At 43.4% G+C, this 19,672-nt stretch overlaps 1 protein-coding gene across 15 annotated transcripts in view; it reads left to right on the top strand.

Annotated features, from left to right (window-relative positions):
- The window catches only part of MAGI2 (membrane associated guanylate kinase, WW and PDZ domain containing 2), a 1,143,898-nt gene that overhangs the window by 1,050,611 nt on the left and 73,615 nt on the right, over positions 1 to 19,672 (top strand). For all 15 annotated transcript variants that reach the window (XM_067468832.1, XM_067468841.1, XM_067468833.1 and 12 more), the window contains 3 exons: positions 8,092 to 8,277; positions 13,646 to 13,802; positions 17,283 to 17,523. In XM_067468832.1, the coding sequence (XP_067324933.1) occupies positions 8,092 to 8,277; positions 13,646 to 13,802; positions 17,283 to 17,523 (584 nt within the window). The remainder of the gene's footprint in view (positions 1 to 8,091; positions 8,278 to 13,645; positions 13,803 to 17,282; positions 17,524 to 19,672) is intronic.

Genomic DNA, 19,672 nt, shown 5'->3' with positions numbered 1-19,672 from the left:
TCAAGAGATGAATTGGATTGTTTATTGATATATGTATTGTGGATCGTGTTTTTATGCTTTTAAACTGTATACTGTTGTTTGTTATAAGTTGTTGTAAACCGCGTTGAGTCACCGGCTAGGCTGAGAAACGGCGGTATACAAGTATAGCAAATAAATAAATAAATAAATAAATTCTATGATTCTATGATTTTGCAAAATTGCTTGGATCATCTCTAACTAGATGCCATCTCAGCTGTTGGCTTCCATGTCCATGGGATTCAAGATTGGCTGGCCTTGGGTTAGGCAAAGTGAGGTGGCCACCTCAGTTGGCAGATTTCTTTGGAGGAGTGAATTTGACCCTATAACAAAATCATCATCCTGGGATCCTGGGAATTATATTTTCTCGAATACATCCCATCTGCTGGCACCACTTTAAAGACTCATGTACTGATATCTCAATATAAATCTTGCTGCTGAACACCAATATGATTCTGGTATGGAGCATTTAGATGATTGTTGATGTAACGTGTATACTCTGATAGAGTTGCTGCCACCACCCAAGGTAATTTGGGAATACTAAAGATGTTGTCCCTGAGGTAAATCCCTTCCTGCCCACCAGCTTTCCCTTTGGCTCCCTGAAATGACTGAGATGTAAAAATGTTAAAAAACACTGGAATTATTCTCACAGAATGAATCAATGCTGAGGCTGCTTCAAAGTTGAACTAGAGAAATGTTTATTAATATATTTGAACAAACAACTATCTTCTTTAACGAGGCGCACAAGCTTGAATGGTTACAGAGGCACAATTCTTAATTGTTACTTAAATAGGTTTCGTAACTTTGATATGAGCAAGACTCCTCACTCTACCCTGATACAGTAGCAGTGAGTTCCCCAGACAAACCTAACCTGGTTGTCCCCAGAGCAAATAGCGACACTCTAGACAGAGTTCTCTAACAGCTAAACTACTTTGACCCCAGAGAGCAAACCACTTGTGTAACAAATTTGACACAAGTACCCAGGCGTCTACTTTGACCCTCCTTGCCAAATAAACGTAGAATCGCCTGTCCCAAATGCCCTCTGACAGAAAAAAAATCTTTGCTCACCAAAAATCCGCCTCTCTACTCTACTTAAAAATCACCCACTTCCTTCAAAGCCAAAAATCAATCTCCCCTCTTTCTGACAAGCTGACAGTTTTTCCCTCTCAGGGCTAAACTCCTCCCATCTGCCTTAACCAATCCAGAGAGAGCTCCAGCTCCTCCCCTCTTCTACTCTTACACTCCCAAGATGTCTGCCTCCCTCGCTTACACTCTCAAAATGGAGGCCTGCTTACTGACATCTCAGGTTCCTACTTCAGCCTATGAGGTAAAAATCATCACAGACCCCCTTCCAGAATGACTAGGAAGAGCAAGGACTATAAAACTGGTCCCAGTTTTTGTAACACACAAGCTGAGAAATTCTAAGGGCAATCAGAAATCAAATGTGCAAAACTCCAGTTTACCGTAAGAGCTTGTATATTTATTTGACTCTCCTGCCATGAGATTAATTCTAGCCTTTTGTTTCCACTACAAAGTAACATGCACTGTTTGGTAGCAAAGGCATTATTTCTTTAAGAATGCTTACAAAATGCCATGATTTGTGCTAGCACAGCGATCAGTGCAACTTAGTTGTTTATTTAACAGTGTTGATTTGCTGAGGCTGCAAGTCGAAAGATGTTTTTGCATATGACTCTCATAGATCTCTCTCCCTTCCCCTCTCAATCTTTTCCCCTCTCGGCTTTCTCAGCAGCCTTTGTATCTATAACAAGAATGATATAACTTAAATTTATAAGGCTATTCGTTTGATTTGGAAATGCTTCCCACTTCCTCTCTGTCATATTCACTAGCAGAGCAGGAGAAAATTGAAGTCAGTTTTTGTGTCATGTATGAAATCACTAGGCATGTGCAATCCATGGTTCTAAATGGTTCTAAAGTACTTGTTCCTGGCTGTTGTGTCTATCTGGATGAGGAGGAACAAGCTGAAGATCAATCTCGACAAAACAGAGGTCCTCCTGGTCGATTGCAAACCTGACCGGGGTATAGGGTGGCAACCTGTGTTGGATGGGGTTACACTCCCCCTGAAACCACAGGTCCGCAGTCTGGGAGTCCTCCTGGACTCATCGCTTACGCTTGAGGCTCAGGCGTCGGCGGTGTCTGGGAGGGCTTTCGCACAATTAAGACTTGTGCGCCAACTGTGACCGTACCTCGCGAAGGCTGATCTGGCCAGGGTGGTCCATGCCTTGGTCACCTCTAGGTTGGATTGCTGTAATGCGCTCTACGTGGGGCTGCCCTTGAAAACGGCTCGGAAGTTCCAACTTGTCCAACAAGCGGCGGCCAGGATGTTAACTGGTGCTCCCTACAGAGAGAGGTCAACCCTCCTGTTCAAGGAGCTCCACTGGCTGCCGTTTATTTTCCGAGCCCAATTTAAGGTGCAGGTGCTTACCTACAAAGCCCTGAACGGTTTGGGACCGGCCTACCTGCGTGACCGCATCTCCGTCTACGAACCCACGCGTTCACTACGCTCATCTGGAGAGGTCCTGCTCGTGATCCCGCCTGCGTTGCAAGCACGCTTGGTGGGGACACGAGACAGGGCCTTTTCCGTGGTGGCCCCCCCTCTCTGGAACACTCTCCCCAAAGATCTTAGACAGGCCCCTACATTGGCAGTCTTCAGAAAGAATTTGAAGACCTGGCTGTTCCGATGTGCCTTTCCCGATTAGGAAATCTTCTATACCAAGTCCCAGAAGCACTTTATTAGAATTAAGATTGCCGCACACTGCACACTGCACTTGCCTTATAATCCCTACATAGCACCTGTCATATCAGCACTTTTAATCCTGTACCCTTTACTCTGGCCCGGCCTAGTTTTATCTTGTTTGATGTACTGTTTATTGCCTGTGGTTTCGTTGTTTTAATATTGCTTTAATTGTTTTAATTTGCTTTAAGTGTATTGTTGTGTTCTGTATTGAGGCCTTGGCCTTTGTAAGCCGCATCGAATCCTTCGGGAGATGCTAGCTGGGTACAAATAAAGTTTAATAATAATAGTAATACTTACAAAACTAAAATTCTGGTGGTGAAAACTAGGGGGAGCTGGTGCTTTGCTTCTACAGTGTTGCTAAAGTTCTGGTGATGGAAATTTCAGAACTCTAACAAAACTTTCAAAATTTCATTATTGATGATTTTTATGACAGAACCAATTAGGAGCTGCCATTTATAATGAAATTTTGAAAGTTTTGTTAGAGTTCTGAAATTTTCACCACCAGAACTTTAGCAACACTGTAGAAGCAAAGCACCAGCGCCCCCTAGTTTTCACCACCAGAACTTTAGTTGTGTAAGTACTTTAGAAGCATTTAGAACCACGGATTGCACATGCCTAGACATCACCTTTAACTTGATTGCCTGAAATAAGAAGTGCAGAAATGGGGAGTGTTACTCCTTATATATACATAGGTCTCTTGCTTTTCACAGAGAAGTGTGTGGCAGACAAATGGGTGGCAAAGAAAATGGGCCTTGGTGCAGATAATCATATTGTGGCCCACCTCTTTGCATGTGCTTCTGAATATCAGTAATCCACCCCACCATTTTGAGGCAGGGGGATCTCTCCACAAGAGCGTGAATGTACTGTTTTGTACATCTTTGCATCAGTAATGAATTATCTAGGGTCCTTCCAAACAGGCCCTATATCCCATGATCTGATCCTAGGTTTTCTGCTTTAAACGGGATTATACGAGTCCCTATTGCCAGATAATCTGGGATAAACAAAAAACCTGGGATCATATCCTCTTCTCTAGTGGTAACATTAGATATGTTATAAACAGATCCCTGTCCACCCAGTAGATCTACTGATCCCCAGAGCATTCATACACACACCCCCTCAATGGACTGTCACCTTGTCACTCATCTATGGGACAAACGACAAGCTGTTTAACCTCAGCAGACTGGAAGCCAAAACCAAGGTTACAACAACATCTGTTATAGAACTCTAATATGCTGATGACAACGTCATCTGTGCGCATTCAGAAGATCTACAAGCCACTCTAAACAGGCCCGTAGCCAGGATTTCGTTGGGGGGGGGGGGGCTGAATTTTTTTCAGGGGGGGAGTTGGGGGGGGCTGAGTTTCAGGGGGGGCTGAGTCTGAGTGAAAGAGGGTCTAGCCTAGCAAACCTTTTGTATCATTACCCCAATACCCCCATGCATATGGGATATATTGAGTATGGTGATCAGATCATGATATGAATAAACATAACAGTTTAAATAATGCACCAGTAAGGCCTTTTCGCGAACCACCATGAGAATTTCAGAGGGGGCTGAAGCCCCCCGAGCGCCCCCCCCCCCCCCCTCCGGCTACATGCCTGACTCTAAACATCTTCGCAGAAGCATTCAAGAAGCTCGGCCTGTCATTGAACATTGAGAAACCCAAAGTGCTGTTCCAGCAGTCACCAGCCAACCCCTTTCCAATGCCAGAAATACAGCTTAATGGTGTAACATTAGAAAACGTTGACCATTTCCGCTGCCATGGCAGCCACCTCTCCACCAAAGTCAACATCAACACTGAAATACAACACCGCCTGTGCTCTGCGAGTGCAGCATTTTTTCAAATGAAGCAGAGAGTGTTTGAGGACCGGGACATCCGTAGGAATACCAAGGTGCTTGCTTATAAAGCTATTGTCCTCCCAGCCCTGCTATATGCCTGTGAGACGTGGACTGTCTACAGACATCACATACAACTCCTGGAACGATTCCATCAGCGCTGCCTCCGAAAAATTCTGCAAATTTCTTGGGAAGACAGGTGGACAAATGTCAGTGTGCTGGAAGAAGCAAAGACCACCAGCATTGAAGCGATGGTCCAACGCCATCAACTCCGCTGGACCGGCCACGTTGTCCAGATGCCCGACCAGCATCTCCCAAAACAGTTGCTCTACTTTGAACTCAAGAATGGAAAACAGAATGTTGGAGGACAGGAAAAGAGATTTAAAGATGGGCTCAAAGCCAACCTTAAAAACTCTGGCATAGACACTGAGAACTGGGAAGCCCTGGCTCTTGAGCACTCCAGCTGGAGGTTAGCTGTGACCAGCAGTGCTGTAGAATTTGAAGAGGCACAAATGGAGAGCGAAAGAGAGAAACGTGCCAAGAAACGTGCCCTTCGGAGTGAGAAGGGCGGAATATAAAGACTGTAAATAAAAAATAAATAAATAAATAAAAATTGTTCAGCTACAGCACTCTTGTTCTGTTTTCTGCCCTCAAGCTAGTTTCAGTGTGAAATATCCACATTTTTTCACATTTCTAATTTTTATGATCCCTCCAAACTTGCATCATTCTTGAGGAAACTTCAGAGAACATTCACACATTTTTTAAAAATTGGCCACATTTGTGGCACTGCCAGCATTTAAAAGATGTTAACATTACTGCCCTTCCAGTACTCCTTCACTATCCATTATTTATTTATTTATTTATTATTTACAGCTTTTATATTCCGCCCTTCTCATCCCGCAGGGGACTCAGGGCGAATTACAGTGTACACATATATGGCAAACATTCAATGCCAATTTTTGACATACAAACATATACAGACATACACAGAGGCTATTTAACTTTTTCTGGCCGCCAGGGGAGCTGTCGCTTTCATCGTCCATCTGCGACACTGATGAAACACTTCCGCATTCCCTGCATGCTTCCCCGTTGGAATGCTTTGCTGGAGTCTTCTTTATGGCCTCATAAATCAGTTAATTATCCTCCCCACACTTTAAGGTGACCGCATCTTGGTTTATGAACCCACGCGCTTGCTTCGTTCATCCGAAGAGGCCCTGCTCGTGATTCCGCCTGCATCGCAGGTGCGTTTGGTGAAGACGCGAGACAGGGCCTTTTCTGTGGTGGCCCCCCGACTCTGGAACACCCTCCCCAAAGATCTTAGACAGGCCCCTTCGTTGACAGTCTTTAGAAAGAACTTGAAGACCTGGCTGTTCCGATGTGCCTTTCCAGAATAGGAAAACTCCATCAATAAGTCCCAGAAGCACTTTATTAGAAATTAAGATCGCTGGCACACTGCACTTACCCTATAATCCTTCCATATCACCTGTCACATCAGCACTTTTAATTCTGTACCCATTACTCTGGCCCGGCCCAGTTTTATTGTGTCCTGGTGTATTGTTTATTGCTTGTTGTTTAATATTGCTTTAACTGTTTTTAATTTGCTTTAGGTTGTGTATTGTTATGCTGTGTTTTGAGGCCTTGGCCTTTGTAAGCCGCATCGAGTCCTTCGGGAGATGCTAGCAGGGTACAAATAAAGTTAATAATAATAATAAGGTGGTACCTAATTTCGAAAACATGCAAATGTGAGTAGATCAATAGGTACCGCTCCGGCCCGAAGGTAACGGCGCTCCATGCAGTCATGCCGGCCACATGACCTTGGAGGTGTCTACGGACAACGCTGGCTCTTCGGCTTAGAAATGGAGATGAGCACCACACCCCAGAGTCAGACATGACTGGACTTAATGTCAGGGGACTACCTTTACCTTTACCTAATTTTCCTACTTGACAGATGCAACTGTCTTTCGGGTTGCAAAGGTCGACAACAGGCTACACACAATTGGTTGGAAACCCACTCCAACCCGGGCTGGCTTCAAACTCATGACCTTTTGGTCAGAGTGATCTTAATGCAGCTGACACTCAGCCAACTGCGCCACAATCCCGGCGCTAAATGAGGGCGAACAAACTGAAACTAAATCCAGACAAGACAGAAGTACTCCTGGTCAGTCGCAAGGCCGAACGGGGTATAGGGTTACAGCCTGTGCTGGATGGGGTCGCACTCCCCTTGAAGGCACAGGTTCGCAGCTTGGGTGTGACCCTGGACTCATCGTTGAGCCTGGATCCCCAGGTTTCAGCGGTGACCAGGGGAGCATTTGCACAGCTCAGGCTCGTGCGCCAGCTGCGCCCGTATCTCGGGAAGTCTGACTTGGCCACGGTGGTACACGCTCTGGTCACATCCCGCCTTGACTACTGCAACGCTCTCTACGTGGGGCTGCCCTTGAAGACGGCCCGGAAGCTTCAGCTGGTTCAGCGTGCGGCAGCCATGCTACTAACTGGAGCGGGTGGCAGGGAGCACACAACGCCCTTGTTGTCCCAGCTCCACTGGCTGCCGATCTGCTACCGGGCCCAATTTAAGGTGCTGGTTTTGGCCTACAAAGCCCTAAACGGCTCCGGCCCAAAATACCTTTCGGACCGCATCTTGGCCTATGAGCCCACGAGGACCTTGAGATCGTCTGGGGAGGCCCTTCTCTCGATCCCGCCTGCCTCACAGGCACGTCTGGCAGGGACGAGAGAGAGGGCCTTCTCGGTGGTGGCCCCCCGGCTGTGGAACACTCTCCCTGCAGACATCAGACAGGCGCCCTCCCTCATGTCCTTCCGAAAAAGCCTTAAGACATGGCTGTTCGAGAAGGCATTTAATTAAGTACTATCATAATGTGGTAAAGATGACTGGAATGGAACAAGGAATATGAGATTGGTTATGATTCCACTATGAGACGAAGCGGATTATTTAGTGTAACTTCATAATTGTTGTATTGTTAATATGTTGTTCTGTAATTGCCTTTTTGTAAATTGCCTTTTTATGTATGCTGTACGCCGCCATGAGTCGCCCTAAAGGGCTGAGAATGGCGGTTAACAATTGCACCAAATAAATAAATGGCAAGTTTAGTCAAAAAAAGACATTTTCTACAGGTTCACCTTAAAAAGTTTAATATTTTATAATGAGTGCCATGTCTTCCAAAGTGACTATTGATTTTGTGCCTTATTATCAGCATAGCTGCAAGAAGAACTAATTTAGCGCATGAAATGTTGAAGATAAATCCAAGCGCACCGAAGATGGACGTCGATGTATGAAAGAAAAGGGGAGAGGGTGGGATTGAGAGAGAAATGCTGCTTGCAGCAGCCACTTATAGAGCACAGTAAGACGGTCTAGACATTTCCCAGTGGAAGCCATTTCGCTTATATATAAACATGTGTTTGTGTTCTCGTTCAGCAGACATCCTATTGACTGTTTACTTATGTTAGTGATACATGCATATATTTGTCTTTTCTAGCTGTGCCCCATAAAATAGGCCGGATAATTGATGGAAGCCCTGCTGATCGCTGCGCAAAACTAAAAGTCGGAGACCGGATCTTAGCTGTGAATGGCCAGTCTATTATTAACATGCCTCATGCCGATATTGTGAAGCTAATTAAAGATGCTGGTCTTAGTGTAACTCTTCGCATCATTCCTCAGGAGGGTAAGTAATTGACCCTTAAAACCCAAAGGGAAAATAGAAGTTGCAACCAATTAATCTGAACTGCGCCCTTGGGAAGTTGGGAAGTTTGTATGTGTACAGCCAGTGTGCCGTATTCTATAAATGTTACTGCTGGATCCCTGCAGACCTTGCTAGAACAGCGTCCAAGCCCTTCAAAAACACTTCAGACGGCAAAAAATATATTTGAACCACCAGGAAAAGCTTTGATGAAGCACTTCAGGGTCTGTTCCTTTGCCTCGTGGGAGAACTAACATTATGCAGCAGTTGGAAATAATCCCTAACAACCCTGCTCCATCCTCACTCCATTTTACATAATTGCAACTTTCCTCGTGTCTGCTGTTGCCTGATTGTTTTTTCCCCCAATTATGCAACTGAGAAGGGGCACAGAACAACAGGCGTTCCAGCAGAATGACTGCTGAGCTATAGAAACTTGTTCATTTAAGCTTTGCGCTTGGTATTCTTGCTTTTGTTTGAGCAGTGTTGCTGTGAGGAGGGGCTGGTGATACTGGGGTAGAATTAATGCAGTTTGATGTCCCTTTTACTGCCATGACCCAGTGCTATCCAGAGGAGGGCGACTAAAATGATCAAGGGTCTGGAGAACAAGCCCTATGAGGAGCGGCTTAGGGAACTGGGCATGTTTAGCCTGAAGAAGAGACGGCTGAGAGGAGATATGATAGCCATGTATAAATATGTGAGAGGAAGCCACAGGGAGGAGGGAGCAAGCTTGTTTTCTGCTTCCTTGGAGACTAGGACGCGGAACAATGGCTTCAAACTACAAGAGAGGAGATTCCATCTGAACATTAGGAAGAACTTCCTGACTGTGAGAGCCGTTCAGCAGTGGAACTCCCTGCCCCAGAGTGTGGTGGAGGCTCCTTCTTTGGAAGCTTTTAAGCAGAGGCTGGATGGCCATTTGTCAGGGGTGATTTGAATGCAATATTCCTGCTTCTTGGCAGGGGGTTGGACTGGATGGCCCATGAGGTCTCTTCCAACTCTTTGATTCTATGATTCTATGGAATCATGGGAGTAGTAGTTACTGTTCTGGAACAGCTGTACCAGGAGCTCCAATTTTGTTTGCTTTCAATTGAATGTTTGTTTGTAGTCCTAAGTTTCAGGGACTCTGCAGATTGGTGGCTTCTTTTGGTTGCAGTCATAGGGCAGGCCACCTGTCCGTCATCGTTAAGTTTTGGTCCTGCCCCTTGCTCAGGGCAATTGGGAAGGGAAGTGGGCCATTTTGTTAGTTAGTCTCAGCCAGGTTAGCTTATTTATTTATTTATTTACTGTGCTTATAGACCGCTGTTCTCAGCCATGGGGCGACTCACAGCGGTGTACAACATGTAGAGAATAAGGTGCAAATTACAAGACATAATCTAACAACAAACTAGCAATATCAAAACATCATCATCAACAACATCAACAATCTCAAGATCAATAATACAAAATACAAAAAAGTCATTCGCGTCGTCTCATCGTTAAGCCACAATCCAATATCGTTTTCCGTTGTTCCATTCCTAACGTCATTGCCAATTATTGCGCTTCTTGTTCAAACGCCTTCTCGAACAGCCACGTCTTTAGTTTCTTGCGGAATGTCATAAGGGAGGGCGCCAGTCTGATATCCACGGGAAGGGTGTTCCACAGCCGAGGAGCCACCACTGAGAAGGCCCTGTCTCTCATCCCCGCCAGGCGTGCCTGTGAGGCAGGCGGGATCGAGAGCAGGGCCTCCAGCAAGGGAGTGGATGTGTATAGGATGTGTGTGATTTCCCCTGTACAAAAGCTTCAACCTTTAAGAATTCCAGGGAAGCATTCCTACAGCTTTAAGAATTACAGGGAAGCATTCCTACAGCTTTAAGAACTCCAGGGAAGCATTCCTACAGCTTTAAGAATTTCCAGGAAAACAGCCTTAAAGACTAAAGAACTCCAGCTGGAGAATATCCACTGCCTTGCTGGTAGATCCACTCGGTGTCCGAGAAGCAGTTCGGCCCGGTAGCGGAGCCCACATCAGTGAGGGTTGGATTTCAGTCAGCCTGGGAGAAGTTAAAAAGGGGAATTTTCCTTTAAAGAAAAGGTTATTGAAGATAGTGCCTGTCCCCTGTGGACAAGATTGAGAGAGCCACTAGTTTATCAAGAAAGCCTTGAAGTACCTGTTTGATTTCATTAATAAAATACTTTGTTGTACTTCTCAAGCCATCTGAAGATTCTTTGTAGTGGAAACCTCTGAGAACTTCTCCTTGGGCCCCTGGCTTCCCGCTGGGCAAAGGTTGCACATCCTGTTTTTAAAGTCAAACAAATACAGGCCCAGCGCGCGACAAAACAGTTACATTTCCACTTATTTTTATGTTATTTTTCTTGGAAAAGGCAATGTAAAACAAATATTTTATTTTAAAAAATGCTCCTCAAATGACTGATGAAGATCTGCAAAACTGTTGATATGGACAAATTAGCTAGGCAGATGGAGAAATATTTGTCCAACTGCAAGCACAATTGGGACTTTTTTAGCTTTTAGAAATGAGTAGAATGTTACTAAAAGTAGAAAAGAGATTTTATAAATACAGGGCGAAGCAGCATAATTACCTTTTTTCAAAACTTAATAAAACCCATTGTATGAATCAGAATTTTTTTTATGTAATGTAGGCGCATACCTAAAGTTTTGTTTTACGTAGTTTTGAAGATCAAATTAGGTAGGTGACGTCCCCCATTCTTCATTCTCCACTGAGTGAACCGATTTCTGGCGTTTGTCATGACTCTTGCCAGCATAGCAGGCGTTATGTTGGCAATTTCTTCCTGGATGTTGGTCTTCAAATCTTGTAGGGTCCTTGGACGGTTCACATAAACACAGGATTTCAAAAAACCCCATAGAAAAAAATCACAAGGTGCTAAATCTGAAGAGCGGGTTGGCCACTCCAACTCCGCTCGAAAAGTAGGCCTCAATGGCAAAAGCACACTCCTCACTGTTCCAACGCATGATGGCAACTAAACTGTGGAGACCAAAATCAACTGATTGTGGTAGTATGAAAATAACTAAATTGACTCAATGTATATATTACAAATACACATATCAAAAAAACTGCCACATTCACATTAAGTAGAAACAACTGGTTCTTCTCTTGAAGTATAAAACAAAGTCTTCGTTTGAGAAAATGTCCTGTTCTTTATTACATATGAGTAGACTCCAGTAGTCACATGAATTGACTCCAACCTGCATCCGGTTTCGACTCACAAGAGCCTTCGTCAGGCGGTTGGGTTCAAATTATCAAAAAAAGCTCAACTTTAGAGGTGAGAAATTCACCAACAGTCTTCTGAAGGGGTGGATCCTAAGAGGACATAGATAGTGGAGCTATTCTTTGTTGAGCAATATACCCTGCAAGGAGTTTTATTCTGTGGCGAGTAGATTTATTCTGTGGCGAGTAGTTTATTCTGTCGCAACAGAATAAAACTCCTTGCAGGGTATATTTATTTATTTATATATTTCATTTATATACTGTTTTTCTCAACCCTGGGGGGGGGGGGGGACTCAAAGGGCTTCACAACAAAGTAAATGTCAAAATTCAGAGTATAAAATACAACACATAAGTAAAATAGCACATAATAATATATTAAAACCAGTAAACTATAAACATCAAACATAATGTTCTGTCGCGCGCTGGGCCTGTAAACAATTGTCCTTAGAACAGGACGTGCAACCTTTGCCCAGCAGGAAGCCAGGGGGCCTAAGGAGAAGTTCTCAGAGGTTTTCCACCACAAATGACCTTTAGACCTCCAGTATTAAAAAAACTCTAAAATTATAACAGCTAAACAACAGAGAGGAAAAAACCAGGCACAGATTAACACCTCCCAGCAACAGATTTTCCCAGGCTCAGGCAGGCCTTCAAATGCTAATGAAGGTGATCAGCTAAACATTCACACCTAACTGCAGCAGGGAAGAGCTCCTTGCCCCACCCCAGCCATTCCACAGATATATAAACCCATTGTCCTAATTCCAACAGACCTCACAACCTCTGAGGATGCTTGCCATAGATGCAGGCGAAACGTCAGGAGAAATGCCTCTAGAACATGGCTCTATAGCCCGAAAAAACCCACAAGAACCTAGACCTTTAGATGGCTTGTGAAGTATAACAAAGTCTTTTATTAATGAACAATCAAACAGAAACTTCTCTTGTCTTCAATAAAGCTAAACAAATGCTTCCAAGCTTTATGCAACTGGTGACTTCCTAATCTTGCCCACGAAGGACAGGCAACTGTCTTCAATAAGTTCTTCTTTACTTTAAATGGAAAATCCCCATTTTAACTTCTCCCAGGCTGACTGTAATCTAACCCTTACTGATGTGGGCTCCGCTACCGGGTCGAACTGCGTCTCGAAGCACCGAGTGGACCTACCAGTAAAGGCTTAGATATTCTCCAGCTGGAGTTCTTTGGTTTTTTAGGGCTGTTTTCCTGGAAATCTTTGGAGACTCTTAAGACTGTTTTCCCCCACAAAGTCTTGGATGCTCTTAAGACTGTTTTCCCCCAGAATGTTTGAAGAGTTGAAGCTTTTGTACAGGGAAAGCTAGCACACGTCCTGTACATTAGCTTTCCTTGCTGAGACTAACTAAAAATGGCTCCCTTCTCTTCCCAATTGCCCTGAGCAAGGGGCGGGACTAAAACTTAACGATGATAGACAGGTGACTTGCCCTATGACTGCAACCAAAGGAAGCCACCTATCTGCAGAGTCCCTGAAACTTAGGACTGCAAACAAACATTAAATACAAAGCAAATAAATTTGGAGCTCCTCGTACAGCCGTACCAGCACACATAACATAAACAACATAAAGTCTCTGCCTTGGAAAGGAAATGCACTCCTGAAAGAGATTTCATGGGGAAAAGATGTCTCAACTGAAGCCTTGTTTCCACAACAAGCCCATTTTCGTTTTAAAATCCAGGGGTGAAATCTTCTGAACAAGGGCACAGACAGCAAAACAAACATCCCTATGCTTTTGTGTGTATGTGTGTATCTTATAATGTACCTGTTATGGTGTAAATATAAATTCATCTTACGAACAAACCTACAGAATCTATCTTGTTCGTAACTTGATGACTTTCTGTACTTTAATAGGAATTATGTGAAACGGAACTGATGCACAGACTGCGACAAAATTTTAATAACAAGCATAGAACAGGAATCGTACGCGATTTTAAATTATGCTTAATGTCAAATGAAGACAATTATTTTTGAATGTTTTTAATCTATGCTCTAAGATAACAAAAGGGAGATAATGAGAAATTGTCTGAAGTGGATCATCATAATGATGCCTTCTCTTTGCCCTTAATGCAATGGCCTGCAGCGTCGGCTTTCTAACCTCTGTATTCCCTTCTGCAGAGCTGAACAGCCCAGCTTCCGCACCCAGCTCAGAGAAGCAGAGCCCCATGGCACAGCAGCACAGCCCCATGGCTCAGCAAAGCCCCCTCTCACAGCAGAGTCCTGTAGCACAGCCCACGCCTCCACAGCCGCTCCAGCCTCAAGGGCATGAGAACAGGTAAGGAAAAAACAGCCCACCTACATCAGCTTGTGGGATTAACATAACTCAAAAACCACTGGACGAATTGACACCAAAATTGGACACAATACACGTATCAGGCCAATGAGTGACCATCACTCATAAAACACCAAAAACATAGCAGAAGAGATTTAAAAAGCCCAAAAACAAAAAAATACATCACAACGAATGCACAAAACCAAATATATACACAAACACACATATATACACTTATACACAAATATATACACACACATCTATGCATATAGAGAGAGGCCCTGCTCACGATCCCACCTGCATCGCAAGCGCGATTGGTGGGGACGAGGGACAGGGCCTTTTCGGTGGTGGCCCCGTGACTCTGGAACTCCCTCCCCAAGGACATCAGCAGGCCCCAACGTTGGCAGTCTTTAGAAGGAACTTGAAGACGTGGATGTTCCAGTGTGCCTTCCTAGAATAAGGACTCCCAAGCAATATGTCCCAAATGCACTTTACGAGAGATTTAGTACTGTCTGCACGCCCACCTATCTTAAAATATCCATCCTACTTCCCTGGACATGCCCAGCATTCTTACATTTAGCCCTGCCACAGGTTTTTAATTGCGTCATGTCATTATCGTATTGTTTTGCTTTGTTATGAGTTATTTATTGTTGTATTGCTGTTGTTATGTTTTATGATGTATTTGGGCTCGGCCTCTTGTAAGCCGCACCGAGTCCTGCGGGAGATGGTAGCGGGGTATAAATAAAGGATTATTATTATTATTATTATTATTATTATTATTATTATTATATACACACACAAAAAAACATGTACACAGACTGGGCCACAGCAACACATGGCAGGTGACAGCTAGTATAGTATAAAATATCATTTCCCTATAGTAGATGGTGCTTTGTGGGCAAAGAAAGCAGAGTACAGCCACATTTACACCAGGGTATTTTTATCCCAGAGCCAGCCCAGATCCAGCATATACATGCTGAGTCTGAGCCAGTGTCTAGACAGTCAAATCCATCCCTGTGTTGGTTTGTCACAGTGTTGCAGCTGCCACTCATTGCTAGCCATGGACTTGTCTGTGAGTTCCTGGCCATCACACCTGCATCTGTTGATATCAGAATTAGGCAGCCACATGATCACCAAGGAAGGGATAGATAGGGCCTGGGCAAACTTCATCCCTTGAGATGTTTTGGACTTCAATCCCCAGAAATCCCAGCCAACTTGGAGTCCAAAACATCTGGAGGGCCAAAGTTTGCCTATACCTGGGATAGATCAATCCCTTCCTTCCGGCTGAACATGCGAACATGCCATTCTGACATCAGCAAACACAACCTCAACAGCAAGATGCTTGCAGGGAGCTCTGACTCGGTGCTACAAGAAGTGACAGAGGTGACACAGGGATGAGCCATCCCCTTGCCCTGTGCTGATCATTGCAGGGAAGTTGCTTCTGGTCGATGGCACACAGAAGATTGGGAGACTTGGAAGGTGCTGAACAGACTGCGCTCTGGCACCATGAGATGCAGAGCCAACCTTAAGAAATGGGGCCACAAAGTGGAGTCCACGACATGCGAGTGTGGAGAAGAGCAAACCACAGAGCACCTATTACAATGCAGTCTGAGTCCTGTCACATGCACAATGAAGATCCTTTTACAACACCAAAGGCACTACAAGTGGCCAACTACTGGTCAAAGGACATTTAGCATAATACCAAGTTTTTTAACTGGGTTTTTTTAAAATAAAAAAATACATTACAACTGTACCCTCAGTTCACTTTTGATATGATACATAAATAAATATTGCAGGGAATGTTTGATGGCTGCAGTGTTATGAGAGGATATTCCCTTACATTTGTAGTTATTAGGGGAAAGTAGATCCTGGATACACTTTCTAAATAGTATAATAGGAGACTGCCAAGTATTTCTCACATGAGTAGCATCATGAATGAACAGTGTGGGCATAAACATAAAATATCAACAAATCAAATATTTTGTCTTGGATGATAAAGGGCTGCTGTTCACTCAAATCTAGAGCCTCCTTAGGTGAGTGGAAATGATTTTCCAATTCTCTGCATCCTTAGCACTGAATAGATTAAATATTGTGGATTCCTAGGGACTCAGTCTGGCCCAGGGCATTCCTCTCTGGTCTTTATCATAGTTCTTAGTCATAAAGTTTGCAAGGATTCTTACGAGGATTTTCCCAGTGGAGCTTGGAAGGGAGATACCTCGATAGTCTGTTCTTTCCCCTTTTTTGAAGAGAGTGATGGTGGTGGCATCCTTGAAATCTACTGGGATTTTCTTGGTCACCCATACTTTTTTATGAGCTGGTGGAATTGTTGGTCAGCTCAGGTCTTCCCTCTTTAAAAATTTCAGCAGGGATCCCATCAGGTCCACTGGCTTTGTTATTTATTGTCGGCTGATGGCATTGCTGACTTTTTCCAAACTGGGCAGTGCTGCAAGCCCTCCCCTGATTTGTTGTTGCGGGATTTGTGAGAGAACCTCTTCGGCCACATTGGAGATGTGATTCAAACAATAAATCATTGACAATTACAATGATTTGATAGAGGTTTTCTGTTCAAATGTCATGAATCACATTCAATCCCTTACAAACTGAACATCTGAGATGCAGAAAAAACGCTGAAGGAAGAAGTGTGCCTTCAAATACATCTATGCTGGTCTTGGAGCAGGATCAAACCAGGGACAAAAACCCACACACTTATTTAATATTATATATACATTAAAGCTGATTGCCAAAAAGGATCGTAAAATTGAAGCAGCTGTTCATGGAGCACATTGTCATAACATATAAGTGTGCCATGCCCTTTTTCATTGGATTTGGGTTGTGGCATCCAATACACTATTCCTTGAGGAAGAAATCACATGTATTCGCTTTTGGAAAGTCTCCTCTAAGCACACAAAAATTCAAAATCATTGAAGTTTTGGAGATTAGATATATTATTTTGAGAGGTCCCATAGAATTACTCCCTTTTTTCAATTCTATGTAGGCCTTTATTGCTTCTTATTATTCTTATCTGCTACAAGTCAGATTCGGTTTGTGGTGCCTCTATGAACAAGATCCCTAGCCATCAAGACTTGTTTTGACTGAGTCAATCCACCAGTATTATGGTCTTTCTTTCTTTTTTATTATTATTGTATTGTTGTTGTTGTATTTTACTGATGTATTTGGGCTCGGCCTCTTGTAAGCCGCACCGAGTCCTTCGGGAGATGGTAGCGGGGTATAAATAAAGGATTATTATTATTATTATTATTATTATTATTATTATTCTCTTTTCCTACTGCCTTCCACCTTTCCCAATATTGTTTTCTTTTCCAAGGAGTTATGAATGTATTACTTATGGAGATCTAAAGGGACAATATGGCAGCATGTGTTTCATTTATTTGTAGCAACTGGACAGTTTTTGAGTGTGATTTTTTAAAAAATAGCATAATACAGATGGTCATGATTCTAATGTAACTCTTCTTTATTTCTTAGTTACAGGTCAGAGGTAAAAGCAAGGCAGGATGTAAAGCCTGACATCCGACAACCTCCGTTTACAGACTATAGGCAACCCTCAACGGATTATAGGCAGCCTCCGTTAGACTATAGGCATCCTCCAGTATTGGATTACCAGCAACCACCACCTCTGGACTACCGGCAGCCCCCCTTGATAGACTACAGGCAACATTCTCCTGACACCAGGCAATACCCCTTATCAGATTACAGACCGCCCCAGGTATTTATTTGCTTGCACATAGAATTTCCATAGTGCTTTTTCCATAAACCATACCCAAGGCAGTTTGCAATGAATTTGATTCTGCTGTCTACTAATATGAAAAGGCAAACTCAGAGTTGGCACCACTATAATTTTTGCATCAGCAAATGGAAGAAGCCAAGGTACAGTAATAATACAGTAGTGGTGCTATTCTTCACACATTTTATTATTTAACTAATCAATGAGTAATTTTAGCCATACTTTTCCCATTTCCTTCAAAACGACAAGGCTATTTACAGTTCTGGACAAATTTCTACTTTTTGGGCAGAAAACAACATTGTTTAATAGGAAACAGTATTTGTGATGTATTTGTCTCACTTATAACCTACTTTTTTTCTATATGGGATAGATAGAAGCTTCTTAAGCGATCCCTCATAGTCTGAGAATGATGGTCCTCTAAGTGTAGTGTCCGTAGGTGACTGTGGAGCCCTATTCTTGATCTGCATCTTCCCCTGCAGTGAGGGCATTGGTTTCCAGGTGGAAGGCGGTCCCGGTCGGGGTTGGCTTGATACGCCTTCCTCTTGGCACGTTTCTCTCTTTCACCTTCCATTTGTGCCTCTTCAAATTCTGCAGCACTGCTGGTCACAGCTGACCTCCAACTGGAGCGCTCAAGAGCCAGGGCTTCCCAGTTCTCAGTGTCTATGCCAGAGTTTTTAAGATTGGCTTTGACGCCCATCTTTAAATCTCTTTTCCTGGAGGTTGGAGGTCAGCTCAGTGTCTATGCCAGTGTCTATGCCAAAGTTTTCAAGGTTGGCTTTGAGCCCATGATAGAGGCTTATGACATAAACAGCTAAAACCCACCTGGAATACAAAAATCAAACAAGCATTAATTATAATCCTCTTTAAAAAGTATTTGAAGCCATTATGAGCACTTCAAAAGCTACCCATTGAACTACTCTGACCAAATTAAAATCTGAAAATTTGCTCAAATCAGAAAATCAGTCTTCCCACAGAAGGCAAATAGGGAGCAGTGTCTGCACAATAACTGTTGGGACTATTGGGGGATCTCGTTTGTAGATTTCTTTGCACACAAAAACAGCATTGTATTATTTTCTGTGCAGCAAATGATGGTTGTTGTTTTTGTTGTTGTTTTGTTTTGGTTTATTTATTTATTTATTTATTGCTAATTTTGCACAGACTAAGGGCTTGTCTGTCTAAGCCATGCACCCTGAAGTGGGTGAGAAATTGCTCCTCGGCTTTTCCATCTCTCAACATGGGTTAAAACTGGTTAACATGGCTTTGCTCCACATTAAGGAAAAATCGACACTTTGGGACACTGTGAACATCTGGACTGGTTCTGATTTGATACCCGCCCTGGTATTCACATGGACCAGTATTGCTGTCCTACATTCCCCATGTTCCGTGGTACAAGGAAAATGGGATGACATTTACCTATGGTGTTTTTATTCACCCCTCTTTCCTGCCTCACCTTTACTGAAATTAGCAAATGTGCCAAGTGATGGCTGGGACAGAGGCGGCACTAGATAATTTTCAACGGTAAGCAAACAGTATTTTGCCCCCGCCCCCCAAACAATCATTGATATATATTTTCTGATCGTTCTGTGTGCCATATTTGGTTCAATTCCATCATTGGTGGAGTTCAGAATGCTCTTTGATTGTAGGTGAACTATACATCCCAGTAACTGCAACTCACATATGTCAAGGTCTATTTTCCCCCAAGAGCGCCCCTGGGCAAAATCAACTGTACTGCGAATGCTTACGGTCAGGACCCAGATGCCTTCAAACACACCAGACACAGTTCAAATGGTAAAACACAGCTTTATTGATAACAAAAAGTCTTGAAAAGCACTTAACAGCAGTGCTGAAGTCTATTGGAGTAGTTTGACACCAAAATTGAGTCAATAGAGCAAACTAAAATATAATCCGGATTATAGTGTAGACTCTTAATCCAGATTAAACTAAAAATGAAGCAAATGGCTTAAAAATCAAAATGCAGTAGAAATACAGTCACTGGAGCAAGAAAATCACAGTTTCAGAACAAAAGAATGTTTCAGTCCCAAAAATATAAACACATAAAGTCCAGAAAAGCCAGCACATGGTCAAACCGGTCCTGAGGTCAATCCGAAGGAATCAAAGCTGGAAAGCTGGA

This window comes from Anolis sagrei, chromosome 5 (assembly GCF_037176765.1).
Source record: "Anolis sagrei isolate rAnoSag1 chromosome 5, rAnoSag1.mat, whole genome shotgun sequence".
In the NCBI taxonomy this organism is placed as follows: domain Eukaryota; kingdom Metazoa; phylum Chordata; class Lepidosauria; order Squamata; family Dactyloidae; genus Anolis; species Anolis sagrei.
This window is presented reverse-complemented; position numbering and strand designations above follow the sequence as displayed.